At 31.9% G+C, this 22,935-nt stretch overlaps 1 protein-coding gene across 1 annotated transcript in view; it reads right to left on the minus strand.

Annotated features, from left to right (window-relative positions):
• Nucleotides 1-31: 31 nt before the first annotated feature.
• Nucleotides 32-22,935, minus strand: part of LOC143062607 (uncharacterized) — a 37,458-nt gene continuing 14,554 nt past the window's right edge. Inside the window, exons 11-35 of the mRNA XM_076234272.1 lie at nucleotides 21,144-21,267; nucleotides 20,466-20,684; nucleotides 19,982-20,138; nucleotides 18,690-18,967; nucleotides 16,876-17,076; nucleotides 16,456-16,585; nucleotides 15,920-15,954; nucleotides 15,505-15,646; nucleotides 15,141-15,355; nucleotides 13,204-13,368; nucleotides 12,355-12,556; nucleotides 11,428-11,667; nucleotides 10,526-10,746; nucleotides 9,852-9,957; nucleotides 9,345-9,461; nucleotides 8,554-8,689; nucleotides 7,067-7,247; nucleotides 5,926-6,193; nucleotides 5,084-5,270; nucleotides 4,327-4,532; nucleotides 3,735-3,967; nucleotides 2,792-2,945; nucleotides 1,623-1,801; nucleotides 1,205-1,348; nucleotides 32-223 (exon numbers count right to left, since the gene is read on the minus strand). Coding sequence (XP_076090387.1) covers nucleotides 32-223; nucleotides 1,205-1,348; nucleotides 1,623-1,801; nucleotides 2,792-2,945; nucleotides 3,735-3,967; nucleotides 4,327-4,532; nucleotides 5,084-5,270; nucleotides 5,926-6,193; nucleotides 7,067-7,247; nucleotides 8,554-8,689; nucleotides 9,345-9,461; nucleotides 9,852-9,957; nucleotides 10,526-10,746; nucleotides 11,428-11,667; nucleotides 12,355-12,556; nucleotides 13,204-13,368; nucleotides 15,141-15,355; nucleotides 15,505-15,646; nucleotides 15,920-15,954; nucleotides 16,456-16,585; nucleotides 16,876-17,076; nucleotides 18,690-18,967; nucleotides 19,982-20,138; nucleotides 20,466-20,684; nucleotides 21,144-21,267 — 4,432 coding nt within the window. The remainder of the gene's footprint in view (nucleotides 224-1,204; nucleotides 1,349-1,622; nucleotides 1,802-2,791; nucleotides 2,946-3,734; nucleotides 3,968-4,326; nucleotides 4,533-5,083; nucleotides 5,271-5,925; nucleotides 6,194-7,066; nucleotides 7,248-8,553; nucleotides 8,690-9,344; nucleotides 9,462-9,851; nucleotides 9,958-10,525; nucleotides 10,747-11,427; nucleotides 11,668-12,354; nucleotides 12,557-13,203; nucleotides 13,369-15,140; nucleotides 15,356-15,504; nucleotides 15,647-15,919; nucleotides 15,955-16,455; nucleotides 16,586-16,875; nucleotides 17,077-18,689; nucleotides 18,968-19,981; nucleotides 20,139-20,465; nucleotides 20,685-21,143; nucleotides 21,268-22,935) is intronic.

Genomic DNA, 22,935 nt, shown 5'->3' on the forward strand with positions numbered 1-22,935 from the left:
TCCTTATTTATATATCAGATTGAGTATTGTTCTATAGTAACAGAATATGTTTACCTTTTGATATATCATTACATGCGTCTCCGTTTAATGCACAGTGGGAGTTTCTCGGAGAACAGACACAATGTCCAATGCATGAATGCGCCGAACATCGCCTGATTTGATCTAAAACCCCGCCTGGTATTAACTGAAACTGACTGTGAATCATTCTACTCCATAAACCAACCTATGAAATACATTTTAAAAGGAATCAATATGTTTTTATTGCTCAACATTTAAACAAGTCTTAAACGATGACCAACACAATCTCAGAATGAGACAATGTGAAAATGCATAATAAAAACTAAGTTTGTACGCTAAATGTTCGCATTCTCTGCACCAGAAAAATCAGTTAAACTCTAATCAAAATAAGTCAAAGGTATTACAATTTTGTAACTGAAAAATTACTAAAGTAAAAGAATAACTGTAAAAATTGAGACGATTTTTCATTTATGTTCAATTAAATTACTAAAATGGCGTATCGATGAAATTGCTTGTCAACACAGGCCTGTTTAGCATTTGACTGGTATAACCCCAGAAAAAAAACGTACACCGTGTTTCGTATCGACCCAATGGAGGTAAAAGATTGATTTTTTATTATTTTTAAGAATGGAGCAAAAAGTGGATTAAATAAACATAAGAAAATACCTATACAATCGTGTTAAATACTTTAATCAATACAAACTATTTCGAATACTTATTTTTCATTTAACTAAATCTCAGATATGTATGTAATGTATTTGCATTGCCATTTTTACATTTAGTAAAAAGTGCATTCCTAATTTGTTTCTGTAAAAACTCATCGACTTTAATGCCACCCTTACAATAATGTATTTCTTTTTAGTACTCTTTTGTTTTATGGTTCAGGAAGTATACATTCTTTCTTTTATTAGCATTGCTTGTGCGTTTTTAAAAAAGTCGTATTTCACAAGAAGCTATACAATACATAATAATTCCACAATTTCACAGTTCACATAAACGAAACCGAAATTAGGCGTTCAATAAGTAAAACGTTTGGTGTGATCCAAAGCGCAGTGGTGAAGACCGTACTTTGACCTTTAATGACTTAAGTTTACTAATTGTGACTTGGATTGAGAGTTGTCTTATTGGCACTCATACCACATCTTCTTTTGTCTAAGTATCTTATATAAACGTAACTTTCTTGTACCTGGTTTACAGCCCAAACGCTTACAAAAATATCCGCAAAGTTTGTAAGTTTTTGCGTTGGAACCGTGAAGTACTGTAGTGGACCTTCATCTTTATACTGAATACCAGATGCATTATGTGTAAACATAATCGGAGTTCCTGGTACCTGAAATATTATTTTACCTTAATTTAAAGTACACATCTACTGTTAATAGTTTTTTCAGATGGCAGAATTGTTTTTTGATAATTCTTTTACCTGCTTTGTTTGTAAACATAATAAAAGTCAATTGGCATTATTTGGATATCCACTTGCCGTCTGTTTTACACTTTGATAATTTCTTTTATACAAAGTGTATCAAACACTTATTTATGATCCCTTGTTGAAAGGAATATTTTAGTTTTATCATGATTCAAATAGTAAACATTGTCATACTGCATACCTTGTTTAAATCATTGGCCATAAATTCACTGCCAACAGAAACATGGTAACTACCTATTTCTGAGTGGATATCCGAAAACCCTAGCCACGACATATTAAGTCTGTAATCAGACCAAGTCATCCAGTCAGCCGTGTGTCGCTCTAATTCAGCTGCATGGTAGGTACTAATAGCAAACATGCCTATAAAACAGTATGTTTTATTAATAACAAATATTAATTCAATAAATAAATGATAAACATAATAGTACCAGTTTAACTGCATTAATCACATTTTGACAATCAATGAAAATGTATATATCTTTTTTTGTGCAATTTTGATATATATTTGTTGTATTATTGTCACTGGTCACTGAAATGCTGAAATGAAAAGGGGGGATATCATAGACAGGTACATGCAAATGCTGATACGTAAAACACGTTTGATGGCGATCGCTCCACCTAGAACAATGGTCTAACAGTTTAATATAAGCACACACTGTAAAGATCAGTTAAAAAGGATAAATTTCCTGTTTACAAAACTTTGAATTTTTCGAAAAACTAAGGATTTTCTCATCCCAGGCATAGATTACCTTAGCCGTATTTGGCACAACTTTTTGGAATTTTGGATCCTCAATGCTCTCAACTTTGTACTTGTTTGGCTATACTATTTTGATATGATGAGTCTTATGTAGAAGAAACGCGCGTCTGGTGTACTAAATTATAATCCTGGTACCTTTGATAACTATTGACTCATCAGATCGACACAAACAGAAACACAACTAATTACACAAAAGACCGATCTACAGAGACTTACATTTACTGAAAGCTAGTTGTTCACACCTAATAACATATAAAAAAAGTCTTCTTTTAAGGACTAAAAAACCAATTAATTCACATATAATGAATTTATTTTAAGGACTTCAAACAGTTTATGATGTCCTTAAAATAAATTCATTATATGTGTCCTTTTTCAAAACGGAATCTTCTTTTTTATTACAACAATCGACTGTAATACATTTAACTTTTGTAGTCGGTATCAAAATTGAATCAAATAATTGAAATGTTTACTCGAATGATGCAGTGGTTGATCTACTAAGCAATACAATACATCATATAATTAATATAAAATGACAATAGTTATAACAAGACACATAATAGAATCATTTAAACACATAGCTCTCTTTTACATACCAGCTACTGGTGGCGATGTATCTACCAATATATTGTCCGAATCTGTTTCAACACATATTTTTGCACCATTGCATACAATGAGTTTAATAATATATATGCCACCATCATGCAATTCTAAACCAGTCAATGTATATTCAGTTGTAATACCATTCAACTGAAATAAGTTTAAGAATACACAATCCGTTTTGAGTTCATTGCTTATTCAGTATGACTGACTGTCATTTAGCCATACAACTGGTTCATTAATTCTTTAATTTTATTTGTATACATATCTATAAATTAAAGATATATTTCACTAACATAAAAAGTGATATGCATGCATAACTCGCGATGTCTTGGTAAATATTATCATCATAAGGAAGGGTAAAACATTTATTAATTCACAGCTCACACAGTTCTTCTTGTGTCTTCAAGTTACAGAAACATGTCTCTTGCGATTGGGTGTATAGGAACATGTTATTGTTCAAACAGTTATGACAGTGAAAATGTTATAGTCTTGATTTCTTTCGTTTGTTATATTATTATCATGTATGAGGAGCGTTTGTTATATTATTATCATGTATGAGGAGCGTTTGTTATATTATTATCATGTATGAGGAGCGTTTGTTATATTATTATCATGTATGAGGAGCGTTTACATTAGGAGCACATTCCTTTTATTTTTTATTGAATCCGTATATATAAATATGCATGGTCATAAGATAATCATATCAAAGTTTCCAATTTTGCGATTGTTTTGTATACATTCACATAGTTGTTTATGAAAAGTTACATTGTTTTCCTTTTTTGTGTTTACTATTGATGTTTTGTCTTCAGATTAGAAAAGTTACTATCCAATGGGTCATTAATATTTAAGGCAATATTGGGATTTACTAGTTCAATTTTTTATTCCAGAAACTTCTTTTTATTCAATTCAAAGTAAAAGTTTAATAAAGTTGTTTACCTGAGATGATGTCATGTTGAATTCCCCACCAATATGGGTACCCATTGACAAATACTGTCGTTCAATAAATGATTGCTCATCTTCTACGTTCCATTTTATTCTCAATGTTGACCGAACTTGAACAGAACCATCTATTGCTGATCCTAGATCGTGTGAAAGAGACGGACGTTGTATAATCACTGGACCTGACAAGTCTATCTGGAAACCATTTGAAGTTGTTTCGGAAAACAGTCCTGCAGATAAGCCACGACAACTTTATGAAAAAGAGGCACTTACTATTGAAACCCTTAAAAAACCTGGCATTTATACTTCAAGACCATCATGTTGTATTTGTGTTCTTCGTATCTTCAAATGAACTTTTTTTCAGAAAAGGACGGGACTGTTTTTGACATAATATATAAAATAAGAAGATGTATGATTGCCAATGAGACAACTCTCCACCATAAACTATGTAACCCTTGTTTATCAACTTTCTATTCCAACACTGGTCAGCTTTTAGATATTCTGAATTCATCAGCAAGATTTTTAATTCCGAACAAGGAGAGAAACTCTCTATCATAAATTACAATAATGTACACATACTATTTCTTACCGACTTTGTTATATGCTCTGATAGTTATATAAATTCTTTTTTCCAAGGGCAACTGAATGTCCGTCATAAGAAATATGTCTGTTAGTGGTAACTTTGTTGGTGTGATGATATCGCTTGTACCAGGACTTGACCCAGCTCTGACCACAAAATGATCTATACCAGATTGAGCATCTGTGAAGCCAAACCATTTTGCACTTATAACATTTCTGTAAAATATACTACTGAGATAACATTGTGTTTCAATGCATTCTGTTTAGATAATTGATTTATAAAGCTCTCTCAATCGTTACCAGTTTTGACAAACTAAAACACACGTTAACATATTGTGTTTTAGATTTGAAAGTGTTGTTTACTCATTGAAATGGCGAATCGGAACTGACTGAAAATGAAATCTTAAAAAAAATGTTTTTCTTTTCTACCGAAATTTTCAATTTCAAAAACTCAAGACAAGCCATTGGTGCCTCTATATTTCAGAATGAAACCTCGTTTTCATGCTACATAATTGAACGGTAATATATGTTTTCGTATTTACCAAAACTGATTTTCATTCTAAGAATACATATGAAAATGCATAACATACAATTATAATAAAATGCTATTGGAAGACAGCATTCGAGTATTTAGGAAACTTTTTCGTCTTAAATTGAAATAACAAATGAGGTATTCGTTCTTGTTTAATATCTGTAGATGCCTTTAAGCATAACTGCTCTTTAAACCAAATTCAGACCCTAATCTTAAAAGAAGTAGCATTACCAACCGGACTGATTGATATTCTATATCATCGTCTGTTGTTCCATCCTGTACTATTCCAACTGCGGGGGGACTATTGTCAATAACGACACCGTCTGACGTCACAGATGTGCATAAATTGGCTGTATTACATGCAGTTACAGTTGAAAAATATGTTTCCCCAGATATAAGATGGATATGTGATAACGTGAATTCTACAAGTAAAACAGAACAGTATCCTATAAGAAACAGACTAAACATACAATAGGCTAGACTATGAATGATGTGATTTGTTTTGTATACGTTATCGTTTATGTTTTTAAATCATAAGTTCCTATAAAGCTTAAATTCCGACAACTGAAAAATGTCTGTAAATATTGTGACATTGTCTTGTATTGTGTGACAAAGAAACATTCGTATCATCGTTTTCGTAACGTCAGACAGACGGGGATGGCACATCTGTAATTAGTCCTCTAAAATTTCTTGAAAATTGTTCTAGACTTAGAAGGATTAAGAACTTGACGAACTAGTCTATTGTTAGTGGTGATTTATATCATGGCTTAATGAAAATGCCTTAAAAGTGATAGGATCAATATATAAAAAGGAAAATCACAAACATACTGAAGTCTGAGGAAAATTTAAAACGGAAAGTCCATAATCCAATGGCAAAAAATCAAAACCTCAAACACGTCAAACGAATGGATAACTACTGTAATGTTCCTGACTTGGTACAGGCATTTTCTTATGTAGAAAAAAAGGTGAAATAAACCTGGTTTTATAACTTGTACATCATGCCAACATAACACAAAATATCAGAATCTTTGATAAAACGCTTTATAAATGATAAGATTAATATATTGTATAGTATACCATTATGAGCTCCAATATACGGTTGCTCTATAACATTGCTACATCCAGCACACGTTCCTATGTGTACAAAGTAGTTCTTGATGACTGTGTGGGGATCATGAAAACCTTCCCAGTGTACGCTAATTGAAGACATATCTGTTTGATAATCAATATCTGAGGGACTGGTATCTTTAATGCCGTCGTAAACGTGTCCAGCTCCAGGAGCTGACATATCAAATATGTACGCCCAAGAGGACGCTATAGTCATCAAACCAGCTTTATTGAAACTCTAAAATATAACAAACTTTTATATAATTAACAATAATAGCGGTGTTATAATTCCAACATAGAATAAGGTTCTTATATGTCTTCAACAAAAGCTATTTTCGAACGACCTTGACAACTTTTGATAAAAGAAGCCCATTATGAAATCGCCAATGTTTTAAAAGTAAGGTAATTTCGTATATGAAAGTGGACGCTTTCAAACGGGAAATAATCGGCCTTTTCAGATCTTTTCTTTGCTTCAAATCTTAACAACTGTCTTTCCAAATTGGCTTAAAGTCCACGTCAAACGCAAATATCTTATCATATATAAAACTTGTTAAACTTTTTATGCACGTTAAGTTTGTCCCATTGTTATTACCGGATTGATTGATTGGTTGATTGATAAGTATTTTTTTTGTATTTCACGACACTTGACTATTTTGCAGCGATCATTATTTTTGTAGAGAAAGCTAGATAGCCCGGACAAAAATCACCAACATGTTGACAGAAAAACTGGCAATTTTAGTCAATTAAGCTTGAAGTCGAATGTACATACCACGTGTGGGGTTTGAACTACTAACGCCAGTGTTGGAAGGCTAGAGATACAGAAGGTTAACTACTAAGACCACTTTGTCACAGTATAATGATGTTTAATTTAAAGTAGATTAGTGTGACTCTTTTGTAAGCCGTTTTGGTAACGTCGTTTTTTTTTTTTAAATATTGTGTTATTTGCTGTGCCATATTAAAATATGTTCTAATCTAATTTCGGAATATAGTTATGTTTTTTTTATACACAAAGTAATAGTTCTCACTATTCTCCAATTTAAGAATGTTTTCTTGCGAATGATAGCGCCACTAGAAATACTTCATACGAAACCTATAAATAATGAACACGTACCTTTACAGATATAAAATAAGAATGACCATTATCAAGTTCAAGCGTGCTGTCTTCTGCAGATGATGCGCAATCTTGTGAAGAAAAGTAAAATGAAATAACATCATCCTGTCCAGCTTTTGATCCAACACCCCATTCATAGTAATCCATTCCACTTTCAGGATCCTCAAATACACCAGTCCAACTATACAAGGAGAAGTTATTTAACCAATGATTTTCCAAAAACAAAACTGTCAAGGTTTTTACAGTGAAAATATTTCGTTCTAGTATAATTTTCATAAAAAATAACTGGAATATACTAAGGAGACATTCAAAACTTGTGAGTCGGGAAAACTGACAATTGAAAAAGACGATATAATAGACAAGTTTATATTTCATACAAAACTCAAGACTGAGCAACACGTACCGCAGCTAAGTTTTTTGATGATATCAGTTACTTCAGCCGGTTTTAGAAATCCTGATTAATTAGTTACATTGTCAATGATGAGTACATATTCAGAATAAGTCGCACGTACAATGTAGTGATGTCAAAATTTGGGGAAAATAACGGGATTGTGGGTTACCGTTTTTTACCATTTGGAACTATCAATACATGTAGCTTCATTAAAGGGTTTAATCCTCTATCGAGAAAATCATTACAGGGAAAGCAAGCTCTGAAATGTCGTATAAGTTGGCAGATATAGATACTCTGTATACAAGTACTTATAAAATGTTGCTACTTAGAAATTTATAGGACACAACTGGGAAGCTGATATTATCCTTTTTGTCGTAAAGTTGTGTTCTCAACCGACCCAAATTATCAATTTCATAGCTGTATTCATTGTATTACTTATTTTAAGTTCAATGTTATAAATATGTTAAACAAAGTCATCAAATTTTGAATTATTTAATGAAAGGACAGAATTGATAAAGGAGAACGAGAAGTCAAAAATAAGGTTGTCTTCTGTTCATAACTTCAGAGAAGCCCGTTTTAACGAAAGCGAAGATATTCTTTTTTTGTTATATTGAAAAGTACGAAGCTTTCTGTTCAGGTGAATGTATTTCAATTTACTACCAGTTTGGTTTATATTAGAAAAGAAATGTGACAAAGAGAGGCGACATATACCATAAAGATTCGAACCCAAAAAGTACCAAGTATTTTATGTCGAAAACAAGCTGACAACGCCATTGAAGATAAAAAAGTAAACGACGAAAAGACAAAAAACAACATAGACTACTAACGATAGCAACACGACCCCCACCAAATACCGAGGGTTATCACATGTGCTCCAGAATTGCAAGCAGTTCCTGCTTCAAATGTGGCACCTGTCGTCATACTAATGAAATTACAAACCTTGTAACCTTGTAATAATCATAACATGGTAGGTCACATTCGAGGAAAAGGTAACTTAACAGGCATTTATCTCACTAGCATTTGTCATATGTCTCCCGTCAACTGTTATTTTACAAGTAGTATCAGGTGGTGTTATATCCACTGTTATATGACTTACCAGGCATTTATCTCACTAGCATTTGTCATATGTCTCCCGTCAACTGTTATAGATTTACCAGTAGTGTCAGGTGGTGTTATATCCACTGTTATAGGACTTCCATAAACTGTTGTGCTTCTATTCAATAGGTCAAAACCTTATAATAAAAAAGACATTTGGATTAATTTTAATGTGGATTTTTAACTTTGAAGCAAGAAAATTTTAAACATTACAAAATTAAATTTTGTTTACTGTTTAGATAATCAAACTGTGATTCAAATAGAAAACACTGAGGTAGACGGTTGTTTTCTCTCTCTCTCCACAAAATGGATTTTTATTAAGATAAATAACATATATAAAGATGCATTTCATTCTGCATCTTTATATGTTTCTTTCAGTACACTTTCGGCATTTGAGGTCGTTTTTTAGGATTGATTTTATTTTGTTGGATATAGATGTTTATCTGCATTACACGGTATAGCATGTCCCAAAAAATACTGACACGTAATTCTAGGATGCTCTAATGCGTTTCTAAGTTTCTAAGAAAAAATAATGAAACTTCGTACATTATCAATATATGTAAGAATATAATTTTTAAAGTATTTTATCAAGACGACATTTTAAAGCTTCTAGGCTACGGGTGCCATGTCAAATACTATCTTTGTTACTTCAATGTATTATATAGTGTTTATTCTGTTCTATATCAGAATCATTATTTTCCTTTTTTAATACATCTTAACAAAATTTTAAGTATGTTCCTAGACATGAAATTATTAGCAGATAACGTTAATTTGATATTTAAATACAATTACCCGTTAGTTTAACAAAGTATTGGTGTCCATTTTGTAAGTTAAGTCCATGGAATGAAACATGGTTTGTTATTCCTACATTTACACTGTCAATCACATCTTTTCCATTTTCTGTTGAACCTGTAAGCAAAACCAATTGTTTCTTGACATAGGAATACCAATTTGAAGCAAATTCAATTATTTGTTCTTATTTATATGTTTTCTGTTCCTTCTTTTTTTTTAATGAAAATTTAATCTTAAACCAACATTAAAAACAGTGGTTGTTTCATCAAAATCTGAACATTTTTGCTACCCAAGAATACCATACAATGCGTTGTGTCCTTGTCGCTTCTCTTTGTATCACAAGAAAAACAAAAAACCATAAATGACTACATTTGTACATGACACGGATCAATAAAGCGATGTCCCTTTTTAAATCATAACAAATCAACAAATTAATGAGGTTTCATCAATTAAAAGAATGCATATGTCGCCGTAGTATTTAGCAATTGAAGAAAAAACTAAACTTACCAACAGATACAACGTATTTTGATATACCGGTTGAGTGCATCGCTTTATCATGTTCCTCAACATCTATAAAAGAATCCCAAGTGATAGATATGTCTGACGATGATGTCTGTAAATAGAATATCTATGTGTGACATTGATTGATTGATTGTTATGTGCTTAACGTCGAGTGGTAACTATTTCACAAGAAGTATGTTCGATTGAAGGTACACATTTGCAATGCTAAAATTAACATAGAGATTTTTTAATGACTTATTGCAGCGGCTCTTTATCGTGCAGATTTGGATTATTATGATAAGACGATACACCAGATACAACAAACAGGTGCAATTGATGTAAGGTCTAGATAGACGGTAGTAGTCCAAAGACGTTATGATTTCTTAACCTTATTTAACTCGATGTGACGAATCAAACATATATCATACCGTGGATGAAATAGCAGTTATTTGTAATCCGACCTTATAAGAATAGTGTTTAGGATAATAACAGGTATGATTAGCCATGTTTATAATTCCAACCTTTCACATTATTGTAAATTTTTGGAAATAGTGTATTAGAGTTCAACCTTCAGAATTATAGTAGCATTTTAGGAATATGACCTTCAGATTATGATAATGTTTTGTAGTCCGGCCTTCAACCTCACGGTACGAATTTGAATCAGTAGTTATAACACGTACCTGGTAATTTGAGTTTGGATTGTTTCCGACCCATACTTGTCCGGAAGATGGTGGTGTTAGGTCAACTGTAACTCCATCACTACATTCATAAACCTCCTCGAGTGTTTCTGTCCATTTTTCATACTTAATTTCCGACTTGTTGGCATGAATACACACAATATAACGATGACCATGGCGTAAACTATTTGTTTTGTTGAAAATAACATTTACATACTGCTCATCTACAAGAAAATAACCAAAACTGATATTATTGAACGATTTATTAGGAGATGGCCTCTTAACGTTCAGTTTAAAGTGCTACATGCATATTCGCCATGTTTTCAATGTACAAAATGAAACAAAAACCAAGCTTACAAGTTGAATTTACAAAAAAGCATTTTATTCTAATTATGAGCTTTACATTCTTTATTTTTATTCTTCCACGTCGTGCTGACCAGTACAATATACATTTTTGTTCGTGCTCACGGAGAGTAATGAAGAAGGTACACTACCACAGTATACCTAACTGATATCAATCAAAAATATTTGAACCATATACTATTTTTATAGAGTGGTACCTTCATTTGGAATAAAAATGTGAATCATAACACTTGATTTTAAGTAAAAATTGCCAACAAAAGAACAAGTTACACATATTAGTCTCTAGAAACATACACTGGCAGAAGAATAACGAACAATGGATGGATGGCTTGTTGGAAAACAATTATTGTGTTAATTAGAGTTTTTATTGACGCTATCCTGACATCAGCAATATCTTATAGAACAGTTGAATAATTGGGAATGGACATAACAGCGGAACGATTAAAACTAGTATTTGTTGTATTATAGGTTACTTTGAAAAAATCTTGAGAAACTGTATCATTATCAATGCAAATCCAACATAATTCTATTATTATAATCACCTGTTATTCCACACGATAAAACATCAGGATGTGAACAAGGATCTTTGATAGACATATCAGTGAAAGATTTATAATATCGGTCAGCATAATTGTTCTTCACTTGTATTAAACCCCATGTATACAATCCATGACGAAGTGTGGGCCACACAGCAGATATGATATTGTTATAAGGTGTATAATCTATATCAGGAAAGTCCCATTCTGTATTTGTCTCCAGATGAATACTCATTCCTTGTGTTTCTGTAAAGAATATTTTCCTCGACATTAAAGGCAGAAGAAAACTATGTTCATTTTAACGACAACTAGCAGTTTTCAGGTTTATATATACTAAAATAATAGTAGCTGTTCAAAAGTCATCAATCGATTTTACTGAAACAAACTAAAATCAAGAAAAATACACCAACTATTAGTGGAAACAACGGAACAACATATACATTGAACTGCTACACAAGCAAACACCAACATACATAGACACGTGATATTAGGATAAAAACTGTAATTCTACTGACTTTGTACAGGACATTTAAAGAAAAAAGAAACGGTGGTTCGAACCTGGACTTTTCAAATAACATCTTTTATAAGAATTTTACACTAGTTATTCGTCGTACTGAAAATGTGAAATGAAGTCTAGTTAAATACAATTATAGAAATACACGGAACTCTCTGCATTTTTATTTGCCTTATATGTCAAAATTATCATAAATTGTGATGTAAGAGTTAGAAAATATTTCTATGATAACCATTCCATCGAAACATACGATACAAGTTGAAATTATGCTCATCATAAAAAACGCAGGTTTGGCTCTATTAAGATAGCAATATAATTATATTATTCAAGAGACAAGTTCTAATGAATGTGAGTGATTATTATTTAAAAAAAATAGTGTTATATAATTGTGAAAGGTTTCCACTACTTCAATATGATACCTGCTGCTGAAGATGTGTCCTTTTGGCCACGAGCATCTATAACAACTTTTTGGTGAATTTGTCGTGGTCCATCATCAACATCACACAGTTTGATATCTGTAGACACTTCTGATGCTATTCCAACCTTGTTTGTACCTTTCACAGATATCCTTTTACATTTATGCAAACTGATGTCATCGGATAGTTGAATGTCAAAACTGAACTGTAAAGTTATTTATATTTTCTCATCAAGGATAAGTTTTAAAATATATAATAAAAGACAAACAAAATGTCGATGTTTAAGAAAAGAAACATGTAACCTATTCTTCGGCGTAAGATTTCAAATTACAACATGCAAATGAACAAAAATAGTAACTGGTTGACGGAAGCTTTTTATAAAAATCAAGGTCTATAAACTTCACATGATCACTCATTGACAAGTTTAATATCATTTTTATGAATACCGAAATTCAGCTTCTGGTGAATTAGTTGTCGAATGCTACAATTGTTTTTCGTTCTTATTAGCTTAACTTAACTAATAAACACACATTTCTATATTATATCATCGTTTTCAATGCAGATACCTGATAATATTTGAATGCATTCTCGTTCTTTATTCTGTTGTTTACACAGATCCAAATAGCAATCTTACCACACTCCTAATTATAATAGTATGATCACATCACTCCTAATTTATGTATCAATTCCTTGGATTCAAAATGTTTAGGTTTAATCGTTCTTGGTGTAGTGACCGTTTATCTATAAAACCCCATCGAAAACATGCAACTGATCAAGAGTTATTTATATTTGACATGTTTTGTGCTCCTACTTCTTAATTTGATTTCAGAAATCATAAGACAATAAACTTACATGAGTGGCATTGGTAATTTTGCTTTTATTGACGTTCTGCCATTTAATGTACATTCCACCAGAATTGCCATCTATCAAAGTCCACTCGTATTTTTCAATTGCATCAAAAGCCTCTTGTGTATCTTCAAGATCAGGATCGTACATTCTTTCACATGTAACACTCAGCTATATGTATAGGGAAAAGTACATAGTAAAAATAAAAAAAGAAAAGACCGTTTTATTTTTCGGTTGTACAAAAAATCGAGGTTCGTTGTGATTTTACTAGCCCTGAAAACGGAAATTGAACATCAACAAGATAATCATGTGATAACAATAATAGAACAAATTGTTCTGCATCGATGCGCATTTCGACCATAAATAAAGGCAACAGAAGTATACCGCTGTTCAAAATTCATAAATCGATAGAGCAAAAACAATTCCGGGTTCCAAACTAAAACTGAGGGAAACGTATCAAACATAAGAGAACTACGAAACAACAGAGACACAACACCGAAATGCAACACACACAGAAACGACCTATAATGTAACAATGGCTATTTTCCTGACTTGGTACAGGGCATTTAATGGTGGGTTGAACCTGGTTTTGTGGCATGCCAAACCTCCCACTTTAATGGCAGTGTTACCTATAAAATTAAAATGACAAAAGTACACGACAGGGTTACAATAAATAAACAGATAAATGGAAGAAAATATAGGACAGAGAAATAAACGAATAATAGCCATCAAAAGGTAACAGGTTGAAAAATATTACTATAGGCCAGACGCGTGCTACGTCAACACAAAACTATGCTCAGATGTAAAAAGTTTGAAAGCCATAACAACTACAAAGTTGAAAATCGCTGAGGACCAAAAGTGTCAAAAAGTCTATTTTTTGTCTTGAGTCGAGTTGAGATGAAAATTAAAACATGTCGATAAAGAAACATTAACCACCAGATTATTGGAATCTGTGTAGAATAATAACACCAGTATTACTGACTCACCTGTATTTAATAGATCTGTACGATTATTCTACTGTGCAATATGTTATATATATCTATCGACTTTCGCTGATTGTTCACAGGCAATGGACTTGTATGAACCTTCGTTTTTAAATGGCTTAATTTTTATATAAAACTTATTTTGTGGCATTTGAAAGAAAGAAATGAGCCTAGGCTTCGTGGTAAACGCCGTACTTGGACCTAAAATTGTTAACGTTTTATACATTAAGACTAGGATGGAGTGTTGTCTCATTGGCAATTATACCTGTATTTTTGGTACATTCAACATATGCCTTATTTTTCTATATAGGAGAGGTTATTTATATTTTCCAACAATAGATTATTATGTTTGTCTAAATAAGTATGACGTCGTTACAGTGTTTATTTAAAATAGCCTTTCAATACCGCCAGAATCATGATAATTATTTTGACTAATATTATTTATATTTTAAGATTATATATTTGTCAAAAATATACTACTCTATTTGTTTTGTCTTGTGCTGTCGTTAATGGAAAATGTTCGTTGTTATTCTGCGAATACGTTATTTATTTGTGCGTTTCTCTGAGCTGAGGTTTCTTGTATTTGTTTGTGTTGTATTTTTGTCATGTAGTTTTGTCATTTAAGCGATATACTTTAACATTGCCTTATAATTGGAAGGTTGGCTAACCAGAAAACCAGGTCTAAACCACCGTTTTTTTTTAATATGTCATGTACCAAGTCTAGAGTATTGCAATTGTTATTAAATATTTAGTTTTTGCTTGTTGTCGTTCGTTTTTGTTGTTCTTCAGTGTTTCTTGTGTTCCGTTGTTTTCTTTTCATAGTTTATATGTATACCTCGATTTGTTTCACTTCATTCGATTTATGACTTTGGTACACCAGTATACTACTGTTGTCTTTATATACCACATCTTCTTATTTTTAGTTAATATTCTTCTAAAAAGGAAGAAGTATTGTATTACCTTATGTGTCTCTAGCGTTACTGATAGTCCACCTGCTACTGGTTTATTAGTTAAGACAGTTACTCCATTGCTATATATGACTGGAAAACATATATCATCACCACAAAGCTTCACTTTTATTCTGTAAGTCCGACCTGGTTCTAGATTCAAATTTCCGATTGTCATTCTATGATGGTTTCCAATGTAATTAAAATCTAGATATTCAGTCCAGTAATCTAAAAAATATAAGTAGTGCAATAATGCGTTATAATTGAAGAGATAAACAGATACGAAGTAATAATATTCTTGGTACTAAGTAAGAAGGCGGAATAGAAAAAAAAGACAGTTACCTAAAATCACAGAAATTCCTGATTATTATTCTTACCTCCGACTGGAGACTTCTCATCCACACCCCAGTATGCGTTTTGTAAAAACGTATTTGATGTCGATTGAGTACTCCAATACGCTTTCAGCATTGTTGTCGAAGATTGGAAGTTGATATCTTCATCACATTGAGGAACTGGATTCTAAAATTATAATTTCAAAACAGATTTTATAAAATATCTAAGAAGTAATTTGTCATAACAATTTATTCGTTAAAAAGTAAATTCAATGTGTTTTTGAAAAACAATATATGTATTGTTCAGATTTACAAACGATATGCGACCCGAATAGATCATACACAAAATTTCAGGACAGTATCATTTTTTTTCTTTCAGTTAGATGTAAATAATCTGCAGTGGGAATAATTGCTTTGCCATAAACAAATGTGAAAACTGACCATAGAATGTAAAACTTACCATTATGTGATGACTGCTTTGAAGAGTTAATTTGTCTAAAACGAAAAGTGACTATCATTATAATCTAGTTACACAACATATCCAAAAAGGTATACAGGAAATGCCATTTAAATAGACTTAATGAATTTGAAGCCAAAAAATATAAGTATACTTATGTTTGACATTGCTTAAAGTTTATAAAAATAGTTAAGTCAGTGTGTATATAAATTCTGTAAGTTTTGTTTGTTTGAATTCATTTGTTTTGTCTTAGTCTTTTTTCAGTTGTCGTGTTTCTCTTTTTATCATTTTTCCTTTATGAATGTTGATTATTCCATCTTGGTATCTTCCAATCTCTTACATTTCTCTCTTCCTCGACTAGGACATTACCAAATGAATGCAACGTAACATCACTTACACTACGTACATCAACAACAATAAGTTGTTTGTGTCGTTTTGTTATTACTGTTCATCTTTTGGTATGTTTTTTCCCCAATTACACCCTTGGTGTCTTCCCTCTATTTATAAATCAAGACATGTTTTCTGTATCTTAAAACTACCTGAACAATTGACTCCATCACTAACGATAATTCCTATTAACGGTGTTGATGTATCAAGAACAGTAACTCCATCTGATGATACGACTACAGATCCCTTTATTGATATTGCTTCAACACTTGCATAGTACGTCTGCAATAAATAGAATAAGTTATAAATACTGTTAAAGTGAAAAGATTCTGTCGTTTGAAATAGTACACAATATCTTTTCTTTTCAATTAAAATCGTACCATTTAGGTCTTCACTTCCGAGTTTAATAGAAACCTTTTCAAGAACTTAAGTAAGTCCGAAAAATATTTCGGAATCAAACCTATTTCCAACCGTTATTACTAATTGGTATTTCAACTGAATCATGGTTACATTGTAGTACTCGATCAATGAACTTGTATAAATATGAAAGGGTAGAAATATAAAAATATTACCTCAGATTTTTTCAACAATAGATTGTTAAATGTGTAACTCGTTGACGATGCATCTACAGTAATTGTCTCGGCAATATCACAGCCTTCTGGTATTGTTCCAACACACAGTTTATATTGTAAAAGTAGATGGGGATGATAAAATCCTCTCCATGCAAGTGAAAATGAATCTACAACATCTGTAAAGTCTACATCACGTGTCTCCTAAAAATATTTCGTATTTATCGTACAATACGTTGTTTCCTTAGTTTCTTCAGGTATTAGAATACATGCTTTGGAAAAAAAAAATCAAAAATATTTTAGATGGATAATCGATTGATTGATTATTTGAATTTAACCCCACTTTCCTTCGGAAAAAAAGTTGCAAGCCTAGTACAATAAGATCAGAGTTGGACGCATCTTCCACGTGCGGGATTTGAACATCCTCAATGTTGACAGGTAAAATACTATATATGCAAATCTTGTTGCTAGGCATCCCATTTTACCACTATATTTTATTTTTAGTCATTTCAGCCATTTTCTGTTCAAAGGATGAGTCATCGATCAAAAGATAACCACAAACGACAGACACCAATGAAAAATCTCACTTTGCCCTTTGGTCCGGATTATCATTTTAAATAAAACGAAATAAGAATTGGGTGATGAAACGTATTAGTAAATGTCACGATCACGAATATGCAAAATTAATTTTCTATATTCACGTCAATTTTGATAGATCAGTTGCACCGATACCGTCATTGATAAAATTCAATTTCCAACTGATATCCGTCGGAGTTCAAGAGGTAACCAAGACTAATTCATTTGTTACGTTATAGTTATCCCACGAGGATCCGGTGTGTCAGAGTCAGATCACCCCAATGGCCGGAGGCCAGAGTGTGATCTGACACTGACACACCAAGTCCGAATGGGATAACTATTTAAATCCCAGCTGTTTCAGATTAGACGAAAACCTATTTACAATTCATAAAATATAGTTTAGAACGCCACACAACCATTGTAATATACTTTATATCATATTATATAATGTTTCCCCTTTATGACCCCCGAACACGGTGAATAGATATGAGACCATGTTAAATCACCCCACTGGCCAATCGGCCCACACAAGATAGCCACTTTATACAAAAATCGCCCCCCTCTTGTTTACCGATTCGACCCGCTTTTGAAAAAGTGTTAAATCAAATTAAAAAATCAGTCTGACAACTCACTTATTGACAAAAAGGGTTTAATACCCACTGAATCAAGGTCTGCCAACTCGCCCCACTTATAAAAAAACATCTTGCTTCCTTTACGTATGTTAAATTACTGATAGTTGGTATCCAGTCGACCTGATGTAGTGGTATTTGTTGTGGTCTGATATGCTAAAGGTCTTGAGTTCGAATCCCAGCATAGACACTGGATTTTTTCTACGCAAATTTTGATAGCAAGTCTTTTCCGTATAATTAATGATAATTTTTATAGTGGATTTGTCATTCCCGAAAAAATGTCACAGAACAAAGGAAAGCATGCAAAACAAAGAAACTCAAGCTGAGGTGATCTGGTAGGGGTGATCCGGCTCAGATCACCCCTGTAAGAACAAAGGAGCTAGGATGTAAATTGATAGGTAGTGTTTGATTTTGTTAGTTTTAATGAACTTTCCCTTTCTTATTCTCCTTGGAGATCGTGCTTTTTGTTATGCTTTTTCAAATCATGTGTATTTCAAATCGTGCATCAGTCTTTTTCGTAGCAATTTGCCTTATCTATCATTGTGTGTTTTACGCGCTATTGGGAACGTCAATTTATATTATTATTATTATTAATTGATTTTTTAAACTCACTTTAAGCTTATCTGTTATAGATGCTTTATCAACATCAAACACAACACCTGGCTCTGGCAGCTGCGTATAATGCTTGTAAGGCTCTGATGTGTGGGTAGCTGTCAATCCTGCTAGATTTGTTACTTTTATTGTGATATAATATTTCTCGTCAGCATGTAGGGACCAAGGTAGGTCTTTAGTTTCAATAGCCGTACATATCGGTGGTTTTGTTTGGTGACAGGTATTCATGAACGAGAGTGGACTAAAATCTAAGATATCCGTTCCATATTTGAAGCTACCTGAAACGAAATATCAGCAATCTACCTTGTATCGCATTACCAATAACACGTTGGTTCCTATTAACAAGTGAAATATACCTATTGTTGTCGCATTTTTAGTTTTTGTTTGAATTCGTTGATAGTTATGGTTTGCTTTATTCTATGGCGTTTAGAGTTTTCATTTAAACATTTTGTATATCCTTTGGTTACTTTAGTCGTTTTTAACAATTTTGTTTCTTCAGATGATAAAATGTTTAACCATTCTACTTATATGTTCTGGGAATGAAACTTTGTAGAAGCAACAAATGCAAAACAAAATGCGAACAGCTGCTCTTTTAAATTTACAGTGTGGTGCTAGTTTTGAATAAATTAATTTGTTTGATTTTTTATGAAAGCCTTATTGTGATAGTAAAACACATTGCTAATTATTCTCCTCTAATATGTATGCTTTAAACGATCATACTGCTACAAATAACTGGGATATAAATTAACGAAATACTCATTTACATTGAAAACATCTTAAAATGGAAGGAGTATATTTTAAAAAATACAAATAAGGAATCCTGGTTATATATGTACATGATGCTCAATTGTTTGATTTGAATGAACATATAAAAACAACTTACATTTAAAAATGCTATAAAATGATGGTAGTGAAATATTCGTTAAACATATAAAATAACTGTTCACATATTGGACTAAAGATTTCAAAAAAATAATGGAAGATAAAAATTTAAAATCATCTTTGCTTTAACAAAAAAAGACGATTTGTAATCTTTAGAAACAAAAGGCAGTCATTTGCAGGAATTATGAATTTATTCCTTATTCATTCATATGTTTATAACTTGACTACAAATGGAAAAGAAAAATATCATTGTTTAATAATACAAATTTAAATCTATATCAATTCCCATACCATCTTTAAAAGAGTATCTGTATTGTATATTCATGTTCATACTATAGAGTCTATAGAAATATAAACATTGAGTATATCCGTATCATCATGTTAACTACTAAGACTGTTCAGAATTATACCTATTGCATATTCATATGTCATTCGATATGGATCTTCTTCATCCACAAAAAGTGTTCCGGACCAGTTAGCAACCAATACATCAGTTTCTAACTTAACGTCTATTCGACCGTTGTAAACTCTTGGAGATGATGCATCAATGATGATCGGTCCTATATTCTGTAATATGAGTTTACGTATTGTATGTCTCTAAGTACAAAGAACGATCTTACAAAATAAAATTTATGACATTTTGATTAATTCTAATCAGACAGTAAATTAATATCTGTTTACCTATAAATTGTCACTTGTGTAAGGAGAATTTAACGATAAAATTTATATATTTTCTTCATTGTCAAAGTTGTTAGTCAGTGAATCGATTATGAAAATAACATTGAAATTGACGACAAAAAATGATAGTATTGTTTTTTTCTTAAAATAAACTTAACTAAATTAAAATCTCAGTAACTTTGCTTTTGATCAAACCAATACAATAAGCCGACTTACCTGAATTCCCTCAACGCCAGCCTTACTTATACACTTTATAATAACATAAAACAATTTCCCTTCATCAAGATCAGGATTATTGAATCTGAAATGGTTGTGGTGTTTTGTAGAACGGAACGGTACTACATCTGGAGCGGCACTGCTCTTTGTTGTTGAGAGGCCGGCTTCATAATCATATACAAGATCATCACCAGTACCAGACTGCCAACTCATAAGTAGCTACAAAATTTTGAAAGAATGGAATATCACTTATTGGAGGAAAAAAACCTTAAAATTTTCTAACAGCAATTTATAAGTTCGTGTGGAAATAAGAATAATCGAAACCTCTAAAGATTTCTGCAGGAACAATTTATCCATCTTTTTAGATTGCTGTTGTTGGTTGTTTATCTTTGTGTGAAAATGCACCCTTTTGTTGGCTTTAGTAAGATGATATAAAGACTTGTCGTTAGCCTTCACGAATTGCTTGTCCAACTGCTTTTGCTGGATATTCCTTATCTATTTGAATAATACAGTAATATATGTGTGTAGAATACATCATACAATATTCAAAAAACTATTGTATCAGTACATTTGTAATTATATCAAAAGTTAAATATACAGTCAATACCACTAGCAAACAAATAACTGACATTTTGAAGACCTTGTAGTTACGACACTCATGTAAATTATAGTTCTAACCTGTGATGTCCTCAGCAATATAGATAAAAATGAAGATGACTGGTCTGCCAAGGATTCACAATCGAGTACAGCAATCATGGACTTTGGATAAATATCAATGTCATCAACAAGACTAGAAGTGGAACTGCCAGACAAAAATATATACGTCAATGAGTATCGTATTACAAAAGGTAACGTTAACTGTTGTACATATTCATTTAATAGACGACAAACAAAAATCATAACTGGAATAACCAAACATTTTGACTGGTACACGACCAGCCAACCGACAATAACTCACTTCTCTGTGAAAGGAAGAAAAACGCATGGTCCAGAAAGCCTGATTTGACATAGAAATATTTGCGCTGTACCAGTTCTACGTGCACTCATCCATCTCATAGTTTACTTTTACATTGGAGGTATACCACATTACGAAACCTTCACAGGATAGCCGGCAAACTATAATATATTACTTGAAGTATAAAAGGAAAGAAAAGACAGCATGATATCTGAAAGTTGCGTCGACTAATTCATGAAGGTAACTACGAAACTCGCAATTGTTGGTAGAATAGTGTCGCTAAGACAAATTACCAAACACACTAATATCAACATTAACTTATTAATTTCAGTAAGGTTGGGTGTATTTATTGAATAAATGTTCTAAACGTCAGATAAAAAACCCAATTTTGACTCAATTAGTTGATGTGATTAGAAAGTACCGTCTAATATATATTTTTACATGAAATATTATATTAATAAAAAGGTTTGAGCTGCAGAAAACTACTTTAATGTTATCATTTTCAAATTTAAATACATGTAAGCTACATATTTAAACTTAACTTATTTATACGAAGTAACTCGCATACATTAAAACATGTCTAATATTAAATTTAATTTGAGTAAATCTAATATATTTGTAAAATTAATTTAAAATAGTGAGGTAAACGTGAGATAATACACTTTGAACTTCGTTACAATGGAAAATATTCCAATTTGATTATCATTACAAAGAGAGTTAATCCACATTGGCCATCATTAAAACGGAAGACAATTTACTTTTACATCTTAACAATGTGAAATAATCCAATTTGACCTTCCTATGATGCTTATGACATTTGGAGAAAATCTACTTTGACCATCGTTACAAATGCATTGTATTCGGATGCTTATCACACGTATACATTGCAGTATGTCTTTCTATGTTTTGATTTAAACTTTTGTTTCAGTGTAATATGAAGTTTGGTGTCTATTAAAACGTTTAAACCCGCTGCATTTGTTTGTACCTGTCCTACTTAAGAAAGCTGGTGTTCAGTGGTTGTCGTGTGTTGATGTGGTTCATAAGAGTTTTTTGTTACTCGTTTTTTATATAGATTAGACCGTTGGTTTTCCGGAATGGTTTTACACTATTAATTTTTGGGTCCATTATAGTTTGCTGTTCGGTGAAAGCCAAAACGGTCGTACTTTGACTTAAAACGGTTTATTTTAGCAGTTTGTGACTTAGATGGAGACTTGTCCCATTGACATTCATACCACATCTTCTTATATCTAACTATGATAAGTTAGGTCTCATGTGTTTTTTTAATATAAAGTATTGTGTATTTTACTGAGATTTAAAACAATTGGTATACCTTACAAGTTGTTCCACAGCATTTGATGCAACAAAAGGATTTGTTTCATTTAAAACGAAAATTGGAATAAAAAAGTTGATATCGTCTTATTTTATCTAAACAACACATATTTTATTAAACACAATCAAATTCGTCTTAAAATTGACAATATTTGTTGTTTTTTTAGTGGAAAACTGTGATAGAAT

This window comes from Mytilus galloprovincialis, chromosome 2 (genome assembly GCF_965363235.1).
Source record: "Mytilus galloprovincialis chromosome 2, xbMytGall1.hap1.1, whole genome shotgun sequence".
NCBI lineage: Eukaryota > Metazoa > Mollusca > Bivalvia > Mytilida > Mytilidae > Mytilus > Mytilus galloprovincialis.